This window comes from Elephas maximus, chromosome 9 (genome assembly GCF_024166365.1).
Source record: "Elephas maximus indicus isolate mEleMax1 chromosome 9, mEleMax1 primary haplotype, whole genome shotgun sequence".
In the NCBI taxonomy this organism is placed as follows: Eukaryota; Metazoa; Chordata; class Mammalia; order Proboscidea; family Elephantidae; genus Elephas; species Elephas maximus.
The window spans coordinates 85,964,618-85,987,330 of NC_064827.1; the positions used below are offsets into that span (position 1 = coordinate 85,964,618).

The following is a 22,713-nucleotide window of genomic DNA, read 5'->3' on the forward strand; positions in this document are numbered from 1 at the left end:
ATTGTGCTGGGTACTCATTGAGCCCTTACAATCTGGAGACATGTCCTGGGGTCCTGGGACATCTGGATTTATTGCGTTGCTGATTTTCTACCTTCTGTTCTCTCTCTTTCTTTTAATATTTCTGCCTCTACTTTCTGGAAGGATTCTTCAGGCTTATCTCTTAAACCTTCCATTATTTTTTAATTTGATGTTATATTTTTTTAATTTCAAAGAGCTCTTTTTAGTTCTCTAAATAGATTAAGTAATTTACTGAACACTCGTTTTCCATGGTTAAAATATTTTCTTGGTTTTTTAGAGGATATTAATGATAGTTCTGTGAAGTTTCCTTTTTTATTAATAGGCTCTGTTTACTCCAAGTTGCATTTGTTTGTTTCATTCTCTATCTTCTATGTTAGAGGTCTTTCCTGTATGTCTGGTAATCCTTGGTTATCTGTTCACATTTAAGAGTGGGGCAGGCACTAAAGAGCTGATTGGAAGCCCTGAGGTTATGAGTGGAGATTGTCAACTGTGAACTGCACTGTAAAATACATGGTTGGGCTTAGATGGGAGGTCTTGGACACTAGTATTTTTTGGTCTTTTCCCCTCAGAGGTTCAAATGGTACAGAAAAGTTTCGTTCAATCTCCTGCCTGAAGGATGAAGACCTAGTCGCCAGTATTCTGGGAGCCAAGTGGGTTAAGAGGGCCGGATCTTAGCATTCAATATGCAGTCATTTATTTAACCCCATTTTCAATACTGTAGCCCAGTCCTTTCCTTGTGCCTGTTGTCCTCTACTTCAGAGAATGTTTTACCCTCTTCAGAGAATAAATCTTTACTTTGTGTTTGGAGCGGGTTTTAGAGTGTAAGGGAGATGAGATGGCATTCTGGCTGCTTATTAAAAAAGACTTTCAACAAATTCTTGTATATTTGCCATGTCTTTATTCTCACTTTATGCGGTTCTGCATGCACCAATTTCTGAGCCTTTTGGGCATTTTGCAGTGTAAATAAGCTTGATGAACACTTAGCATTGGTCTAAGTTTTCTTCCAGGTTTAAAAATGGCATATATCCCTTCTGATCAAATCCCATTGGTCAAAGCACAGTCACATGGTCTTAACATCTCTGCAAGGGAGGCTGGGATATTTAGTCTTCCAGTTTGTACATAAGAGAAATCAGTGTGGTGAACACAAGATATTGTTTCTGCCATGATGCTTTTAATAAAGAGTCCCTTACCCTGTGGAAAGGAGCCCTGGTGGAGCAATGGTTAAGCTCTTGGTTGCTAACCAAATGTTGGTGGTTCGACCCACCAGCTGCTCCACAGAAGAAAGGTGTGGCAACCTGCCTCTTTTCCTGCTTGGAAACCCTATGGGGCCATTCTACTTCGTCCTATAGGGTTGCTAGGAGTTGGAATCAACTCAATGGCAGTGGGTTTTGGTTTGGTACCCTATGGAGTGCAGTCATACTCTGACACACTTGGGGTTATCATGTGTCAGAATTGACTCAATGGCAATGAGTTTGGTTATTTGGTTACTCTTGTTTTAGAGGGGTTCGGAGGAGAATAACAGTAGATTCATGCATTCAATAACCATATTTATCTGGTAGTCTTTATGCACATTTTTAAGTATCAGGGAAAGTTTAGTCATCACTGATCACCTAAAACATGTCAAAAGTGGGGGCAGTCCTTAATATCTGGTCCTGGCCATAAATACCCAGGATGCAGAGTGAGTATTCTGAACTTTAGACAATAAAGATTCATGTCCAGGCTCCAACAATTACTAGCTGTGTGTCCTTGGCCAAGATATTTAGCCTCTCTGTTCCTCAATACTTAGCCTCTCTGTGCCTCAACTGTAAAATGGGTGATAATGATAGCATCTGCCTCATTGCAATAGTATGAGGGCTAAATTAGTTAATACTTATAGTGTTAATATTAATTATTAGTTTTATTACTGTTATTTTTATTAATGGAAACAACCTATTTTTGAATTGTGCTGCTGTCAATATTGCATTGGGCAAATCTGCTGCAAAAAACCACTTTAAAGTGTTAAAAAGCAAAGATGTCACTTTGAGGATTAAAGTGGGCCTGACTTAAGCCATGGTATTTTCAATTGCCTCACATCCATGTGAAAGCTAAATAATGAATATGGAAGACTAAAGAAGAATTGATGCCTTTGAATTGTGTTGGCAAAGAATATTGGATATACCATGGACTGCCAGAAGAATGGACAAATGTTTTTTGGAAGAAGCACAGCCAGAATGCTCCTTAGAAGTGAGGATGGTGAGACTTAGTCATGTTTACTTTGGACATGTTGTCAGGAGGGACCAGTCCTTGGAGAAGGACATCATGCTTGGTAAAGTAGAGGGTCAGCGAAAAAGAGGAAGAGCCTTAAGGAGATGCATTGACATAGTGGCTGCAACAATGGGCTCAAATATAGCAATGATTGTGAGGATTGTGCAGGACCAGACAGCATTTTACTCTGCTGTACATAGGATTGCTATGAGTTAGAACTGGCTCGATGGCACCTAACAACAACAACAGCTGTCAATCTGCATGATTATGTAATTTTGAACATAAAATGATTGATTTAATGAATGAAGCTGATTCATTGCTCTAAAGCAAGACTGTGAGGAAAACATATGATTCCCCAGTCCTGCTGGGAAGTCAGCAGTAATGACTTATTCACAAGCTGAGAGTAGCTCATAGCTTTTGATTTGCAGCTAGTCTAATGTGCAGATCATTGAGCACATTTCCTGCTCCTGCCCTGTATTCTCAGGAATGAGCAAGTCACAGAGTGAAAGGATGTTTAGCTTCTGTGTAACAGATGCCAGGAATGACCATATCTGTTGTAAGGACTGGCAGCATGGTGCAGGGAAGGGGTAATGAACAGGGGACTTGGGGTCTGAAGACCTGGATTCCAGTTCTCTTTCTTCCAAATACCAGTAGAGGCCTCTCAGTTTCCTTGTTAAAACCATTTCAAGATCCATGGAATATACAGTTGCCCACCCACATTTTCCACCTCTCAGGTTTCTTGAGTCTCTACTTGTCCTACTTAAAGTATTTGCTGCCCTCCAGTGGGGACTTGTGTAATGGTGAAAAATGAAAGAAATACTATTTGGTGCAAAATAGTTGGCGCAAAATAGATGGCACATCGGGCTTAAATGTAAGCTAGTGCATCCAGGAAGGGTGATTGGATAAAACTTTTGCTTCATTTTGGCTTTTGTTATGCTACATAAGCCTTGTAAACATATTTATGGTTTCCTATTTTTTTTTTATGTGATAGTTAGGGAGCCCTTGTGGTTTTGTTCTTTTTGTGTGTGTGTGTCATATTTGTAAAACCAGAGGTGACCAATGGAACCAAATGGAAGGCACTCTGCAATTAGTCCTGCCACTCATGACTGCTGGGCCAGAGGCACCCACTAATCATGGCACCAGTGTACCCCCCAGCTTTTGAGGTAACATGTATTCCCACATAATTTTTCTCAAAATCTATATTACCAAACAATAGTTTAAATACACTCAGTGACTCAGCATGCTTCCATTAATGAAAACACATGGTATCAACAAAAAATTCAAAGCAAAACATAATTGGGTCTTGAATTAAAAAAAAGGAGGTTGGACTATGATATTTATGGCTTTGTCCAGCTTTAAGAATCTACAATGTGACAGTCTTACATACATGATAATAACCTTGAAAATCTGGTAAAAATGGTTTGCCCAAGCCTGCAGACTTGGGGGCCCTGTGTTCATGGTTCTTACAAATACTTGGATCTACATGCCTAGCCTTTCCTGCTGGTGGCTATGGCCCTGGAGCAAAGAATACTATACTAGAAGATGAGAGACTTGTGTTCAGGCCCCACTGTCTCACCTACTACCGATATGAAGGGAACTGAAAAAATTACTAAAGGTTAGCAGGAGCTCTGATGGCACAGTGGTTAAGAGCTATGGCGAGCTACAGCTGCTAATCAAAAGGTTGGCAGTTCAAATCCACCAACCACTCCTTGGAATCCTATGGGGCAGTTCTACTATGTCCTATAGGGTGGCTATGAGTTGGAATCAACTCAGTGGCAACGGGTATGTGGGCAAAGGTTAGCACCAGAACTCCTCTTAAGAAGGAGACTGTTTGCAAAAATATCTTGAAAAGCTGTTGAGACATATGAGCACTTGAGGGCAGGTGCCAAAGAATTAGTGAACAGGAATTAACTGCTCAGTTTAAGAGGAGGAGCTTGTTTTACTTTTAAAAGAGAGGGTGAGGAAAAAGAATAGTGGGAGAAGAAGAATGCAAAGGGGACTGTGAGGTCGTGTAAAACTGAGGAAGTCATGGGTGAAGGATCCATGAACAATTCCCTTGTGTGAGGTAGCCAAAGGGTGTCCACATTGGGCTTGCCTACTGTTCAATTTGATGTTGTTTGTGTTATTGAGAAATAAACCTCTCTTCTAACCCTCCTTTCACAAAAGTCTACTATGTCCATTGAATGCTTTTCATAAGTGAGTTTTGCTTTTTGTTTTTGTTTTGAAACCTTAGGAGGGCTGAGTTTTATATTTGGACTAATATAACTATGTGAGGAATAGAAACAATACACATGGAATCAGGAACTTGAAGGTAGAGGTGATCCAGAGAATTTAAGTCCTTCAGTAATTTGGGGAAATCTTAGGTAGGGTGTAAGATTTGCATTTCTGCAAGTGACTTGGGAGGTGAGAGCTCACTTTAATGGAATTTCAAGGGGTAAAGAGGCCCCAGCCTATGTCTGGGTCATTCATGTAGCTTCAGCTAGTGGTCAAGTCTTTGGGTGATGCAAATGGGTAAGGCACTCCACTGCTAACCGAAAGGTTGGAAGTTCAAGTCCACCAAGTGGCATCTCAGAAGAAAGGCCTGGAGACCTACTTCTGAAAAATCAGCCATTGACAACACTATGGAGCACAGTTCTCTGACACACACGGGGTTGCCGTGAGTCAGAATTGATTAAACGGCAACTGGTAGTGGTAAAGCTAGTGGTTGATTGCTTCGAGACACAATTTCACTTCTTTCAATCAATGGTTAGTTATTGAATTCCTACCACGTGTCAGGCATTGTGCTGGGTACTAGGATACAGAGGTGACAAAGGCATAGTCCTTTTCCTTAGAAAGCTTCGTAATTGGAAGGTGGGTCTGTAACCAGGGTGATCATACTTCCCAACTTGCCTGGGACATTTTTGGTTTGTTCCAGTTGTTCTGGGATAATTATTTATATGGCCCACTTTCATGCCCAAGAAAGTTCCAGTCAGGAGATAAATTTTCTGGTAACCATTCCACAGAATTCTGATGAAAATTATATGATGAAATTTATATGAAAATGCTTTGTGAATTGTCATGGATTGGATTATGTCCCCTCAAAAATGTGTGCATTGACTTGGTTAGGCTATGTGTGGTTGTCCTCCATTTTGTGATTATAATTTTATGTCAAAAGGATTAGGGTGGGATTGTAACATCACTCTTACCCAGATCACATCCTGATCCAATGTAAAGGGAGTTTCCCTGGGTGTGGCCTGCACTACCTTTTCTCTCTCAAGAGATAAATAGGGAAGCAAGTAGAGAGTTGGGGACCGAATACCACCAAATAAGCAGGACCAGGAGCAGAGTGTGTCCTTTGGACATGGGGTCCCTGTGCCTGAGAAGCTCCTCCACCAGGGGAAGATTGAGGACAAGGACCTTCCTCCAGAGCTGACAGAGAGAGAAAGCCTTCCCCTGGAGACAATGCCCCATATTTGGACTTGTAACTTACTAGACTATGAGAAAATAAATTTCTCTTTGTTAAAGTCATCCACTTGTGGTATTTCTGTTACAGCAGCACGAGATGACTAAGACATGAATTGTAAAGCATTATACAAATGAAAGGGATTAAGAGACTTAACTTCTTTTATTGCACTCTTCTATTAGACACAAACAGAAATGTCTAAAATTACCATCTACCTTAGTCCCTGTTATTGCCATGAGATCTATGTGGTTTTGCAAGAAAATAAACCTTCCAGAAAATTAATTTAATTTTAAGACACCTTGGCATGTGCCCATTCATTTTCCAGAATAAACTCCTTTGTGTGGTTTGTTCTGTACCCTTACCTGTACGTTAGAGGGGTTAGATTATCGCCATTGCATCCTTTGAAATTTAGTGTTCTATAATTCTGGTAGGTTTTGGACATGGGGGACAGCCTAGGATTTTTTAAAGCCTGTTTTAGAAGGAGAAGGGTATGAACTACTATATGTTAGATATTTACCATAAAGCAGAGTGCCTGCCCTCAGGGAGCTTCCAGTATAATTATCTTCTGTCCCTTATGTCAACCCTCATGAGAGACATAGCAATTCCTCTCTTCCCAAGGAAAAAAACTGAGCTATACAGAGGTTAAACAGCTTGGTTAATGCCACAGTTAGTAAAGAATTGATTTAAGTATATAACTAATTGTATCCCAATGCCTGTTCATCATTCATTCATGAGTTCACCAAATACATACACGGAATACTGAGTGTGTGTCAAGCACCATGAGTAAAACAGATGTGGTCCCTGCCCTCATTTCTAGTTTGACATCAACCTCATCAGTCAGGCCACTATTTCCTAAATAGATATTTCCAGGTACTGTGGTAAGTCCTTTATTTGTATTATTGATTAAAATTGTTATAACTATGAAGGAGGTATTATTATGATCTCAATTTTACAGATTGGAAAACCAAGACTCAATGAAGTTAAGCAATTTGTGCAGTCAGGGAGTAGTGGTATTTTGAATGTGGCCATCATTCTCCCTATTTTAAAGCCCTTTGCTGGCAATTACTGTACTGAGGGGCTATGGGTGATAGTGAAGGATGGGGTGGGAGGAACCAAGTAAAGAAAGCCTGAAGAGATTTCACTTTTACAGAATCATTTTTTCTAAGCAATAGACTTTGGTTCTAAGGAAAAAGCAAGTAAGAACGTTATCTCCTTTAAAATTCTTGGCCAAAATCATCAAGTACAGACCATTAAAGCTGAAAAAGGCAATAGTGAGTATAATAATCAATTATCAACATACGGTAAATAATGTTAAGAAATTATGTATTTAGGTCTATCTGAAGTAGATTTTTTATAAGCATGCCTTGGTGAGTGTCTGAACCCTGATCAGCATGCATTTGACCTAGTTCCTGTCTTTGTCTACTGAATGAAGAATTTTTTCCTGGTATCGTACAAGGGGGAAACCCTGGTGGCGTAGTGGTTGAGTGCTACGGCTGCCAACCAAAAGGTCGGCAGTTCGAATCCATCAGGCACTCCTTGGAAACTCTGGGGCAGTTCTACTCTGTCTTATGGGGTCACTATGAGTTGGAATCTACTCGACGGTAGTGGGTTTTTGGTTTTTATAGTAAATGGATTTTAAGGTGCTGGCATTTGAGGCAAATCTGACACCCTCTGCCCCTTACTGTGTTTTTTTATTTAATTGCTTTGGGTCTGACCAACATCCTTTCCTGCCTCTTTTTCTGACCACACCTCTGTTTTTGTTGGGAACTCATAACTGTGTGACTTGGATGAGCTGAGTCTCCCATTCCCGGTTACAGAGGTTCTCCCAAATCCTGCTCCACAGTGATGGGATAAGGGATGGGCAATGGTCCAAGGTGAGTGAATCCATCTCCTCCTTGGGGCTTTTCTGTTCTAATTGCCAGGAAAGATGGGTCTTTTTTTATTGGAATTTGTTCAGCTGACTGGGTGTGAGATCGGTGCTGTCCATAGTCTTTGGCCCAACATGGGTAGGGACAAATGTCTGAGAGACAGAGTGCAGACCCCAGTGACATTTGAGCCCTGGATCCCCCTTAGCCTGAACCTGGTTTACCCATAAACTTCCCCAGTAATGTGAACCAACAGATCCACAAAAAAAAAAAAAAAATTTGCTGGAGGTAGTTTGAACTGTGCTTCCGTCATTTGTAACTAAAAAAAATTCCTGATTGAAGCACTATTCCCCTGATGATCTAATCTTTAGAAATAAAACAAGTGTCAGCTCAGACTTATTCCTGCCACTACATTGGGTGGAATCGTGGGTGTTCCTACTTTTATCAATAAGATACTGGATATGTAACTAAGGCTTTCTGGCAGCTGAGGACCCTGGAAAGTGCTCCAGGAGTTTTAAGGGTTGTTAATCACTCGGAAGTTCCTGGAGCCTTCGGGGAAATGCCTGATATCACAGTAGCAATGAGGAGCCAGGGAATTCTGGACCCCGAAGCTTCAGTAAGTGTAATAAAGAAAATTAAAAAGAGGTGAAGGGGCCAGAGTTCAAGCCTTGGCTCTGCCATTGACTTGCCGAGTGATCTAGAAAACATCTTTTAGACTCTCTAACCTCAGTTTTCTAGTCTTTAAAATGTATGGAGTAGCAAGGTAAAGTGGGTATTGTGGCTTCAGGGTGGCTTTGAGATGAGATAGCAATAGAAGGTGGGTGGCAGACATAGGTTTTGGAGGGGGCTATACCTGGAATGGAACCCTCGTGGCGCAGTGGTTAAGTGTTTGGTTGTTAAGCAAAAGGTCGGCAGTTGGAATCCACTAGGCTCTCCTTGGAAACTCTATGGGGCAGTTCTACTCTGTCCTATAGGGTCCCTATGAGTCAGAATTGACTCAACAGCAATGGGTCAGGTCTGGTGTGGTATACCCTGGGATGGGAGTCTCTGGATGGTGCAAATGATTAACACACTTGGCTACTAACTGAAAGTTGGAGGTTCAAGTCCACCCAGAGGCATCTTGGGGGAAAGTTGTGGCAATTTACTTCCAAAAAATCAGCCACTGAAAACCCTATGGAGCACAGGTCTACTCTGACACACATGGGGTTACCATTAGTCAGAGTTGACTTGATGGCAACTTGTTTTTTTGTGCCTGGACCCCAACTGCTGATGACCACTTTGTTCTGTGACATCTAAGCTAAAGGTGTGACTGAAATGCTAAAGGGACTACCACCATACAAGTGCATTTGGGGAAGCCAATTCTGCAAATCAAAAGACTTGAGGAAGATTAAATGTGGTTTTAAGCAGAGAAAGGCTTGGTATAAATTGTTCTGTAAAGAATCTACATTGTAAAACTTACCTGGTGAGTTTAGTCCCTAAGTGAAAGACTTTACTATTCTCCAGTGGTGTACCCTATACAGTAATGCTATCCCTGTCCCTTTATGCCTGAAACGAACTGATATGCCACACATTTTAACATCATAGGTCTCTTTTGGACACAATTTCCTATGCTTCTATTTGTATAATACTTAATAAGAATGGCAACTTTGCATCTGAAATAAACAAGGAGTATATGAATATTGATATCTCTTTTTTGATCTTAATAAGGATATCTAAACAGTACCAGGTTAAGAAAATAACATCAAAAGGACAGCAAGCCTGCATGTGCTTATAAATCTGCCTACACACAGTGGTGGTGGAGGGGCAAGGATTGAACATATTAGAGACAATTTTTTATTTTCAAAGCAGGGCCTTAATAAATTCCCATAAAACCCATTTATGAAACACCCGAAATTATGTAACGTAGCTTCTCAGTGAACACTTTCGGAGAAGTTAGTTGCTTATGAGATCTACTTGGTGTGTAGAGTTACTAAACGTAATCCAAAAAAACCAAACCCACTACCATGGAGTCAATTCCAACTCATAGTGACCCCATAGGACAGAGTAGAACTGCCCCATAGGGTTTCCTAGGCTGTACATCTTTATGGAAGCAAACTGCCACATCTTTCTCTCATGGAGCTGCTGGTGGGTTCAAACGGGCAACCTTTCGGTTAGCAGCTGAGTGTTTAACCACTGCACCCCAGGGCTCCTTTACTGGACATAAGTGCCTACAAAATATATACCAGCATTTTCTCCTTCTTTTTTTTTTTTTTCTTTTAATTAGGGATTGGTTCAGTATTTTTAAAAATAAGTAAGGTGGGTAGCAAGATGAATTGCTTATTGATATTAGTACTAGTTTGTGATAATAACTTCATTTTCTAGTTAGTTGAGTAGGAGAAGCATGCATTAAGAAGTAGCTCCAAAAGTTTAAAATACATTAAAAAAATTTTATCCACTTTTATTTCCAGTTTAGTTTTTTTCTTTTGAAGATACAGTTTTAAAGAAAGATGGATCAGAATACAGTCCTCTTATTCATTGCCTTGTATTATTTGAAGACATCTGACATTCTTATTTTTTTCTGAAGTCAGACAGGTCATATTGGCTATTATATGGATATTTTAATTTTTATTTTAAAATTTTTCCTTTACATTTTGAACAAATTTATGAATACGCATCTTAGTCTATTAAAAATGTGTCCTCCTCCACCTACGTTATCTTTAAGAAATTAGTTTATTTAGTATTGACAGCATTAATTATTATGTTTGAGGAAAAAAACACATAAAATGACTGAAACCAGACAATTAGCTCTGAAATGATTGTAGATGTCCACAGGAAAGTATTTCCTACAAATCGTGTTCTTTAGTTATGCATACAGTTACCTCTTCCTTAGACTTCCCAGTGGCAATTTGAACCATTTCTTAGATCAGTGGTGATCAGCTGTTGTCCATATCTATGTGATTTATACAGAGTCTTTGTACAGATACTTCCTGTGTCTCTTTATAGTCCTTTGGTTACATATATACCTGGACTTTACAATTAATTCCGTAAGGTAATATCTCCGTTTTTGTTATTTGACAAAAAATAATCATGGAGTTTTCTTGAGTATGGAAGGTCTCTTGCTCAGGTCCCTAATGCATGTTAGCATGCCTTTTTTTAATCCCTTAACACTTTAAAAAACTAAAGTCCACACTTAATTTGGATTTCCTTATTTTTTTAACCTAGTGTCTTTTTTTTTTTTTTCCTGCTCCAGGATCCATCTAGAGTACCAACATTACACTTAGTCATCATGCCTCCTTAGGCTCCACTAGATTGTAATAATTTTTCAGACTACCCTTGTTTTCTATGACCTGGACAGTTTTGAGGAGGAATATCCTGTTTTTGTACTCTATTTTAGCTCCTTTAAAATGTTTTCCAGGAAAGAAGTAAGCAATAAATATTACGCTAACCCCATGCATCAGGTGAACTTCTTTACCAATGAAGACTGTACCCAAAGAAAAATAATTCCTTATGTATGGCAGACAGCAATGATCACATATTATACTTTAGGGCATGTAAATGACTAGAAGAGTATACATAAACATTATTTGACTTTATATTTAATCCAAGGTCTGTAAGAAAAGATGAAAAAATTGTGGGTCATTTTACTCCACAGAAAGGGTCAACAACTCTGAGCCTATGGAAGGCTGTGAGCAGACGTTCTCTGATCTGACTCTGCCTGGAGCAAGAGGGATGGAGATTGGATGGGAAGGCTAAGAGGGCAGGTTGATCAGCACCGGAAGTTTGTTAAGGCAGTTTGGGGTCCTCTCCGGGGCAGTTTTCTCTGGTTGGTCTGATTTAGGTAGGGCCTAGGTGAGAGAAGGAGGTGGACAGAGGGACTGGGTGACCTCCCTAAATTCTTGCGTTACTCTTCCTATAGAACCTCCCAAGGTGTCTGCAGTCCAGAACTATTCATGACATCAGATCTGCGTTGAGTAGGGTAGACAGATTTAGCAAATAAAAATACAGGGCTACCATTTATGTCTGAATTTTAGGTAAACAATGAATAATTTTTTAGTGTAAGTATGTTCCATGTAATATTTGGGACATACCTATGCTGAAAAATTGTTGTTTATCTGAAAATGAGATGTTCACTGGACATTCTGTATTTTGTCTGGCAACTCTACCTCTGACTGATTTCCTTGGGCTTCCCTGTGTATGTGTGGTGAGAGGGGAAGACTAAAAGGAAGAGAAAGGTGAAGATTAAGTTCTCTAACTTCAGACCAGCACTCTCTGAGAGCTGTTTCATTAACACGCCAGACAAATGTGACATTGACCATTCTCAAAACTACCCTACATTACATCACTGAAATTGCCTTCTCTCTCTCCTGCTTTCTCTCTTCAGAGAAACAGATACCTAATAAGCCCGTATCATGTAAACAGTTTAATATATTCAGATCTTGAAGAAAATAAAAGCCAATGGGATCAGAAACATGGAGCAACAAAGGTAACATTTTCCCCACAGACACCTGGTGTCCTGTCTTTTTTTGGGGGGGGTGGGGGCTCTGTAATTACAGCTGTCTCTCTTATTCCTATTTATCTTCTAGTTTTCTCAGGTGATGAGAAGAATTAAAAGTATACTGAACAAATACATCTCAGGTATTAAAAACCCAAACCAAACCCAGTGCCGTCGAGTCGATTCCGACTAATAGTGACCCTATAGGACAGAGTTGAACTGCCCCATAGAGTTTCCAAGGAGCGCCTGGCAGATTCGAACTGCCGACCCTTTGGTTAGCAGCCATAGCACTTAACCACTATGCCACCAGAGTTTCCATCTCATGTATTATGTATTAGATACCAAAAATTAAACATAATTATACAAAATAAGTATTAAACCATGTTAAAGGCCCCATCCATGATTTTTAAAAAATTACACAAGAAGAATAAGTTAACAAAAATAAAGACTTGGAAACTGAAATAAGTAATCTCTTAGTCTCCAAAGAAGTTAGAAAAGTATTATGATTGATACCCTTTTTGAATCAACTGGGCCAGCATCAAAGAGGATTTAAAAGCCTTTGCAAAGTAGAGTTGACACACCATAATCTTTTAATGGCATAAATTCCCATTAGCATCAACTGCTACAAAAAATGTTCATTACAGTGATTAGAAATGTTAATTTCTTCAAGCAATCAGAATTTCCTTTAATCTTCTATTGCAGTGTTTTTTAAACTGTAGGTTATGATCCATTAGTGGGTTATGAAATCAATTTAGTGGGATATAATCAGCACTAAAGATAGAATAAAAAAATAGAGTAGATTAAAATAGAAAATATCCAATTTCATTGCGCATAGTCAATGTAAATATTTTATAATGCCTTCATTTCAATTTTCTCTATACATATGTGTAAGTACTTGGTTAGAATATATTTCCTACTGTGGGTCGTGCTCAAAAACATTGGAAAACAACTATCCTGTAATACAACAAATTCTAAGACTGACCAAGAAGTGAAGCACAATTTTAAGTCTCACAGTTTGGTGAAAGTAGAAGAAAATATTTTCAATAGAAGATACTATGAAGACCAACATGTCTTTACCAACAATTGGGACACTTTCCCCATTCACTATGAGTTTTGGTTCAAGGACATAAATGTAATTTTTACTTTTTAAAAATCAGATAAAGATGTCTTGGTAGTATATGTAAGTAAGTGCTATGGGGCCAGACTGTCTCTACCACTGACTGGCTGGCTGATTTTAGGTATGTTACTGAAATGCTCTGTGCCTCAATTTTCTCACCTATAAAATGGGGCTTTTAACAAACTGGTCTTACCAAGTTGTAAATATTAAATGAATACATACACAGAATCCACCTAACAGTATTTGACACATAGCAAGTCCTCAATAAATGTTAGGTACCATCATTATTACTTTTTCTTATTGTTATGTTAAGAATATCAAATATCATAGCTACTTGCCTCAAACTTTTATTTTTGTGATAAAAGGAGAATGGGGACCAGAGTATAGGTTGTGGCTCAGCCCATGCATGGTCCCTTGATTCTTCTCTCCAGTGTATGTAAGTTTTAGTTCATTGAAATGAAATGCTTTAGAGCAGAGGTTCTTTACTGTGGGCACATGGACATACTTCATGGGCTTGTGAACCCCCTGGAATTGTAATTAGAATTCTGAATGAATGTGCACATATATACCTGGGAAAGTGGGTGGAGAGGACTGACAGCTTCTCTTGTCAAAGGCGACACATATACCAAGCAGAGTTAGACAGACCTAGGTCTAAGTCCAACTTCTTCTAATTAGCATTGTAACCTTTAGCCAAGTTCCTTAACCTCTTGTAGTCCCATTTACCCAATTAGTAAAATGTCAACTGAAAACATTGTTGCTTGTCGTTAGGTGCCATTGAGTAGACCCTATAATATACAGTTGTTGAGATAACTAATGTTGACAGTATTTGTAAAGAGCTTAGCATATTGGCTACTAAATGAGGGCCACTCAAGTAAATATTAATAGTAGGAGGATGGAGACTGGAAATGAGGATACAATGGTTGCTGTTCTGAGTTTTAATTCCCAAATTTAACCCATTAATTTTCTTACTTATTCAACATTGATTGAGTGTTGCCATGTGTTGGGGACTGTGAGAGGATCTGATGAACAAGACACATTTTCTGCCCTTACAGAGCTTCCAGTCTAGGGAGACTACACACAGGCAATGACCAACTGGGTGATAAATGTACAGCTGGCAAAACATGGGAGCAGGGAAAGGTGTAGGAGACATGTCTAACCTAGAACCAGCTTCAGCAATGTTCGTGGTTCTATTTTGACTTATAGGTCCAGTTTTCATTTCAGTACCAAACAGAGGCAATTTCCTTTTGTATATTTTAATACTGAATAGAATTAATCAAATATAATATACCTATTTAGGGACACTAAGGATGGGATTTTATCTGAAGAACCTGGAGAAAACTGTTTTTCTCTTGGATATGGCTCCAAGGATGAGGACATGTAATAAGATCTCTTTATAATATTGAGACTAGACAACAGGACAAATACCCACCTTACATATGAAAATCATATAACCTGGGGGATTTCCATTTTTGCCTTGACTTCTAGGAATCTTACAGTTAAATTTAATGCTCAATTTTTAACAAGCATGGAAGCCTAATTTGGGGGTTTCTTTTTTTCTTTCAATGATCTTTGGTTTTCACTTTTTAATGTCTTACTGTTTGTGTGTGGGTGTGTGTATGTATATGCAAAAAACCCCAAAACCAAATCCACGGCTGTTGAGTCAATTCCGACTCACAGTTACCCTATAGGACAGAGTAGAACTGCCCCATAAGGTTTCCAAGGCTGTAATCTTTACAGAAGCAGACTGCTACATCTTTCTCTTGTGGAGCAGCTGGTGGGTTGAAATTGCCCACCTTTTGATTAGCAGCCGAGCACTTTAACCACTGTGCCACAAGGGCCCTATATATGCACATATACACATATATGTTACATAGACAATATATTCAAATCTTTATTGTAAGCCATACCAAATTGTTTTTCAAAATAGATAAGGTAATAATAATTGTTAACCTCAAATAACTTAGTGGCTTACATGTTACATCAGCCTTTTACTTTATATATTTTATGATTCAGTGGACATAATTTGAATAGTTGTATGTTTAAACCCTATAAAATTGAGTCACACCATGACAGGTCTATTTTAGTAGAATTTAATAGCATTAACAGTACCTTATAGGAGATATCTTTATATTATTAATGATTGGGTATTTCATGGTATTGAGATTGTATCCACTGTAAGAAGACATAAGATAGTTGTATTCATCCATTTAAATTGTTTTTGCACTCTCTGGACACAGAAACTCTTTTACCTTTGAGTAAAGCTGTCAGGATAGCTAAATCAATGTCCTGATGTCCTTCTGATCCCATCCGAAATACCGTGATCTGCAATTTGAGATAAGGTGACCATTAGAAATGCATTTTTCCCCAAGAGAAACTAAATTAACAAGACCGCATCTACACACAGACTAGCTTCATATCTATGAGATATATTCTTAACCACAGGGCAAGCACACATAGTAAGAACCTAATGAAAGTGTTCTTGTTCTTTAATTCATTGAGAGGGAGATGCCTTAGTAGGCTCTGAACAGAGACCACGTTTCATAATAGCATTGAATATAGTTACAACAGGTAGAAATTAGAGGCCAAGGAATGTGTCCTCCGCTATCATTTCAGTTTTAAAATTATGACTTTAAGGATTTACAAAAACATGTAAGCCTTAATATGGACTGAAATGAGAAATAATTGTTTTGAAATAGTTTGGCATGCTCTTCTCCACGTGTCTGTCAGTTTGTCATACAGTGGTGGCTCCTGTGTTGCTGGGATGCTGGAAGCTATGCCACTGGTATTTCAAATACCGGCAGTCACTCATGGTGGACAGGTTTCAGCAGATCTTCTGGACTAAGACCAGCTAGGAAGAAGGACCTGGCAGTCTACTTCTGAAAAAATTGACCAGTGAAAGTCTTATGAATAGCAGTGGACCACTGCCTGAAATAGTGCCAGAAGACGAGCCCCTCAGGTTGGAAGGCACTCAAAATACGATGGGGGAAGAGCTGCTTCCTCAAAGTAGAGTCAACCTTAATGATGGGGATGGAGTCAAGCTTTCAGGCCCTTCAGTTGCTAATGTGGCATGACTCAAAATGAGAATAAACAGCTGCAAACATCCATTAATAATCAGAACATAGAATGTACAAAGTATGAATCTAGGAAAATTGGAAGTTGTCAAAAATGAAATGGACCGCATAAGATAGATATCCTAGGCATTAGTGAGCTGAAATGGACTGGTATTGGCTATTTTGAATTGGATAATCATATGGTCTATATGCCAGGAATGACTAATTAAAGAATGGTATTGTTCGCACTGGGTTTTCTGGGTTTACTGCATTCATCATCAAAATAACATTTCAAGACCTATCCTGAAGTACAGTGTTGTCAGTGATAGTATAATATCCAAATGCCTACAAGGAAGACCAGTTAATATGACTATTATTCAAATTTACACACCAACCCACTAGTACCAAAAATGAGGAAATTGAAGATTTTTACCAACTTCTGCAGTCTGAAATTGATTAAACATACAATCAAAATGCATTAATAATTATTGATGATTGGAACGCGAAAGTTGGAAATGAAGAAGGTTCGGTAGTTGGAAAATATGGCCTTGGCGATAGAAACAACGCTGGAGAGCACAAGATAGAATTTTGCTTTCTTTATTGCAAATACCTTTTTTCAACAACATAAAAGGCGACTATACATGTGGACCTCACAAGAGGGAATACACAGGAATCAGATCAACTACATCTGTGGGAAGAGATGATGGAGAAGCTCAATATCATCACTCAGAACAAGGTCAGCGGCTGACTGTGGAACAGGCCATCAGCTATTCATGTACAAATTCAAGTTGAAGCTGAACGAAATTACAGCAAGTCCATTAAAACCAAACTATAACCTTAAGTATATCACACTTGAATTTAGAGACCATCTTGAGAATAGAGTTAACACATTGTACGCTAGTGACCGAAGACCAAACAATTTGAGGGATGACATCATACATGAAGAAAGCTAAAGGCCATTAAACAGATAAGAAAGAAAAGACCAAAATGGATGTCAGAAGAGACTCTGAAACTTGCTCCTCAATGTAGAGTACTCAGTGTAGAGTAGCTAAAGCAGATGGAAGAAATGATGAACTAAAAAAGCTGAATGGAAGATTTCAAAGGGTGGCTTGAGAAGGTAAAGTAAAGTATTATAAGGAAATGTGTAAAAACCTGGAGTTAGAAAACCAAAAGGGAAGAACATACTCAGTATTTATCAAGCTGAATAAACTGAAGAAAAAATTCAAACCTTGAATTGTAATATTGAAGGTACTATGGAAATATGTCGAACAGGCAGGAAGCATCAAAAGAAGATGGAAGAAATACACAGAGTCACTATACCAAAAGAATTAGTAGGCATTCAGTCATTTCAGGAGATAGCTTATGATCAAGAACCAATGGTACTGAAGGAAGAAGTCCAAGCTGCACTGAAGGGAATGGGCAAAAACCAAGACATCAGGCACCAGGAATTGACAGAATATCAATTGAGATGTTTCAACAAATGGATGCAGCACTGGAAGTGCTCACTCGTCTATGCCAAGAAATGTGGAAGACAGCTTCCTGGCCAACCAACTGGAAGAGATTCATATTTATGCCTATTCCCAAGAAAGGTGATCTAACCAAATGTAGAAATTATCGAACAATATCATTAATTTCACACACAAGTAAAGTTTGGCTGAAGATCATTCAATAGCAGCTGCAGCAGTATATCGGCAGGGAACTGCCAGAAATTCAGGCTGGATTCAGAAGAGAACGTGGAACCAGGGATATCATTGCTGATGTCAGATGGATCCTGGTGGAAAGCAGAGAATACCAGAAGGATGTCTACCTGTGTTTTTCTGACTATGTAAAGGTATCCAACTCTCTGGTTCATAACAAATTATGGATAACATTGCAAAGAACGGGAATTCCAGAACACTTAACCGTGCTCATGCGCAGCCTGTACATAAACCAAGAGCCAGTTGTTTGAACAGAACAAGGGGATACTGTGTGGTTTAAAGTCAGGAAAAATGTGCGTCAGGTTATATCCTTTCACCATACCTATTCAATCTGTATGCTGGGCAAATAATCCAAGAAGCTGAACTATATGAAGAAGAATGCAGCATTAGGATTGGAGGAAGATTCATTAACAACCTGCATTATGCAGATGACAGAACCTCGCTTGCTGAAAGTGAAGAAGACTTGAAGTACTTACTGATGAAGATCAAAGATAACAGTCTTCAGTATGGATTATGCCTTGACATAAAGAAAACAAAAATGCTCACAACTGGACCAATAAGAAACATCCTGATAAATGGAGAAAAGATTGAAGTTGTCAGAATTTCATTTTACTTGGATCCACAATCAACGCCCATGGAAGCACAGTCAAGAAACCAAACAACTTATTGCATTGGGCATATGGGCTGCAGAAGACCTGCTTAAAAAGTTAAAAAGCAAAGATGTCACTTTGAGGACTAAGGTGGGCCTGATTCAATCCATGAGCAATGAATAAAGAAGACTAAAGAAGAACTGATGCCTTTGAGTTATGGTGTTGGCGAAGAATATTGAATATTCCATGGACTACCAGAAGAATAAACAAATCTGTCTTAGAAGAAGTACAGCCAGAAAAGCTCCTTAGCAGCGAGGGTGACGAGACTTCGTCTCACATACTCGGACATGTTATCAGGAGGGACCAGTCCCCGGAGAAGGGCATCATGTCTGGTAAAGGGTCAGTGAAAAAGAGGAAGATCCTCTATGAGATGGATTGAACACAGTGGCTGCAACAATGGGCTCAAGCATAATGACAACAGTGAGGATGGTGCAGGACCAGGCAGTGTTTCATTTTGTTGTACATAGTGTCACTGTAAGTTGGAACTGACTCGAAGGCACCTAAGAACAGTAAGATGTATCCCCTTTAATAAATGGTCCCACTGTGTGTATGTGTGTGTATGTTTGCCTGTGTGCAAGTGTGTGTCTGCAATATAGCCAACACTACACCCACTCCTCAGCAATAGTTATCCAAGGGCTTCAACATTGTGATTCCTCCAGACTCTTCATTCCTCTACTTACTCTTGAATCTGCTTTAGAATAAAGTAATACCCAGATTGCAAGAAGGGGAAAAAGACAATATATAACATCTTTTATTTTGGTAAGCCAGGGGAGAAAGTAACTCTGGGGAAGAATAATGGGGAGTAGAGTTAGAAAATGAAAAGGAGGAGAGTGAGGAGATAGCAGTGAAAAATCAATACTTGTTGGTGACCTGACTGTTGACAAGAGACAAAGAGGGAATGGTGACATTGATTCTAGAAGAAGGTGTTGCTAACAAATGATATTGCTATCATGAACTAGCCATTGGGAAATAATCTCTATTTTTATGACAATGAAGAATTTCCCTCATAACTTTCCAATTCCCTGTTGTTAAAAAGAAGTCACGAGACATGTTATCTGTATGTACAAACTATTGGTCACTAAAGGCCTGTGCTTATGTTTCCTGGAGGGTTCTTCTATGGCTGCACAGGCAGCATCATGGCATACATATTGCAGTTCAGTGGAGGATTAGCTTTTATCTTGTACTCTAAGTAAGAGGAAACCCTGGTGGCTTAGTGGTTAAGCACTACAGCTACTAACCAAAAGGTTGGCAGTTTGAATCCACCAGGTGCTCCTTGGAAACTCTATGGGGCAGTTCTAATCTGTCCTATAAGGATTGCTATGAGTCAGAATTGACTCTGTGGCAACAGGTTTGGCTTTTTGGTTTTCTAAGTAAGAAGTGAACCTTCTCACCAAAAGGGACTTCGTATGTCCCTTCCAAAAGGAGCCCTGGTGGTGCAATGGTTACAGTACTTGACTATTAGCCAAAAGTTTGGTGGTTTGAACCCACCAGCTCTGCAGGAAAAAAGACTAGGAGATCTGCTCCTCTAAAGATTCCAAAAACCAAACCCATTACCGGTGAGTCAATTTAGACTCGTAGCGATCCTACAGGACAGGGTAGAACAACCCCATGGGGTTTCCAAGACTGTAATCTTTACAGAAGCAGACTGCCACATCTATTTCCCATGGAGGAGGTGGTGGGTTCCAATTGCCAACCTGTCAGTTAGCAGCCAAGTGCTTAACTGCTGCATCACCAGGGCTCTTTCCTGTAAAAGATTACATCCTCAGAAACTCTGTGGGGCAGTTCTACTCTGTCACATGGGGTCGCTAGGAGTTGGAATCTACTTTATGGCACACAGTAACATGCCCCTTCCTTTGCCACTTTATAGAATGCTCATTTAAGAGAGAAAGCTGCCATCTTCATAGAGACAAAGAGAAGTGGCAGCCACAGGCAATATTTTGGAGACAGATTTCAACTGAAAAAGACTTTAAAGAAGAAAGGGTCAGAAAGCAAGTGTCCAAGGAAAGAATAACACTCCTTAATGGTTCACTGACACAGGAAAGGGACATCCATTCTAATTCTGACTATATAGGATGAAAGCAATATGGTAAAGGACTATGCCTAGTTCCCAGTCAAGAAAGAGCTAGAAGGTGATTTTGGAGCTAAAGTTTACATAATAATCTGCATATAAAGTAATTTGCATTACTGAGTAAGTCTTTTTTAAAGAATCCTTTTGTCATTTTCATCAAGACTAGATAAAGAATCTCATCATGGAAAAGTGTAATACTTGTTTGAAGAACAAGAAAGACTACCTTGCTAAGTGGAGGAATATACTAAGTTAACTGATGGGAGAATGCAATACAGTAAATATGTCAGTTCTCACTAAATAGATACAGAATTGTTAGTCCAAAAAAATTTTTTTGTTGTCCTTGATAGACTGATTCTAGAATTCCTTTGGAGAGGTAAATGTCTCACAATAGCCAAGAACATTCAAAAGAAAAAAAGAACAAGAAGGGGAGATTTGTCGTATCAGTTATGAACACTTATTGAGCCATGGAACTTAAAGTACACTCAATCTGCAAAAGCCAGAACCTCTGTAAGGCAAAAACCTGTCAAGAGAGGGAAAACTCAAATATTTTTCACTAAAAGGAATAGAAAAGTGTTAAGACTGCACCCTTTCAAAGGAAGAAAACTTGTGAGACCTGGAAAAACAGAGCAGTCCCTTCAAGTTCTGGCTCTCACAGGTTTCACTGTAATATGATGTGGGCACTGGAATCAGTGAATAAATCAGTGAAATAGAATGGAACCCAGAAACACTCCCGTGCATATAGTAGATCTGGGTATAAGACAAAAGGAGCATCAAACATCAGTGGGGTAAAGACAATTTTTCAGTAAATGGTGCTGGAATAATTTGACTTTCCATGTTGAAAACCTGAATTCATTTGCTACCTCACAAATCGCGTATAAAAAATTCCAAATTAGATAAAGACATGAAAGTGGAAAACAAAATTAAAATATAGGAGAATATCATAATGATAGCGGTAAAGACTTCTTATTTAAGATATAAAGCATACAAATCATATATATTCACAGTATTATTCTTTGCACTTTCTGAACTTTTCTTTTTTTTTTTTATAAGACCTTGGCGTAGTGGCTAAGAGCTACAGCTGGTAACCAAAAGGTCGGCAGTTTGAATCTACCAGGCACTCCTTGGAAACCCTATGGGGCAGCTCTACTCTGTCCTTTAGGGTCACTGTCAGTTGGAATCGACTTGATGGTAATGGGTTTGTTTTGGTTTTTTCTTATTTTATATACTTTGATTGGCATACTGGGTACTTGCTTTTGGTACCCTGAGTGTACAAAACTATGTCTCCTTACAGAAAATGATACTTTAATAAGCCTTATTTTTATCTGTACACTTTTCCACCACCCTCCTTGCCCTCCAGCCTCAATTTTAAAAACTTTTGTAGCCCTTCGTTTGAGTGAGGCCTAGTGATATGTGTTTTCGAATACGTTATTTTCCACTCTTTCTAATCTTATGTAAATATATAAAATTAATGTATGAATATAGATAAAGATGTATACATATAAGTATGTAATCAACAAACCATGGGTGCAGACATTTGGCTGAAATGAAGATAAAGAAACTAATAAGGCTAAGCTATCCAGCCCCAGAAATCCTAGACAGTACGACCTAGTAGGGTATAGGCCCATTTAATAGAGTAAAGGATAATCTAGAAAAAAACCAATAAAAAGTATATTACAGTAGCAAAAAGATCAGGGGTTGCCAGGGGCTAGGTGGAGCCCAGGGCATTTTAGGCCAGTGAAACTACTCTCTATAACACTGTAATGGCAGATATACGACCTTACACATTTGTCAAAACCCACAAAACTATACAACACAAAGAGTGAACCCTAATGTAGACTACGGATTTTAGTTAATAACAATGTGTCAATACTGGTCCATTATGTGTAATGGAGACCCATACTTACTTTGCGTGCCAATCTGTTAGTTCGATAATGGCTGCTTGTAGGATTTTAAGACCCTAGATGCTACTTGCTGCACTAGGATTCAGGACGTGAACTTCGTGGTGTCAATTAACTGAGTTGTCCCATGAAACTAAGGACCTAAGCCTTCAAGCCAGGAAGTCATTCTTGCATGGTGTTTGTTTATGTTGGA

The 22,713-nt window shown here is 39.0% G+C and overlaps 1 protein-coding gene across 10 annotated transcripts in view; it reads right to left on the bottom strand.

Annotated features, from left to right (window-relative positions):
• The window catches only part of TRPM3 (transient receptor potential cation channel subfamily M member 3), a 625,242-nt gene that overhangs the window by 153,060 nt on the left and 449,469 nt on the right, over positions 1–22,713 (bottom strand). For all 10 annotated transcript variants that reach the window (XM_049895512.1, XM_049895509.1, XM_049895508.1 and 7 more), the window contains one exon: positions 15,407–15,479. In XM_049895512.1, the coding sequence (XP_049751469.1) occupies positions 15,407–15,479 (73 nt within the window). The remainder of the gene's footprint in view (positions 1–15,406; positions 15,480–22,713) is intronic.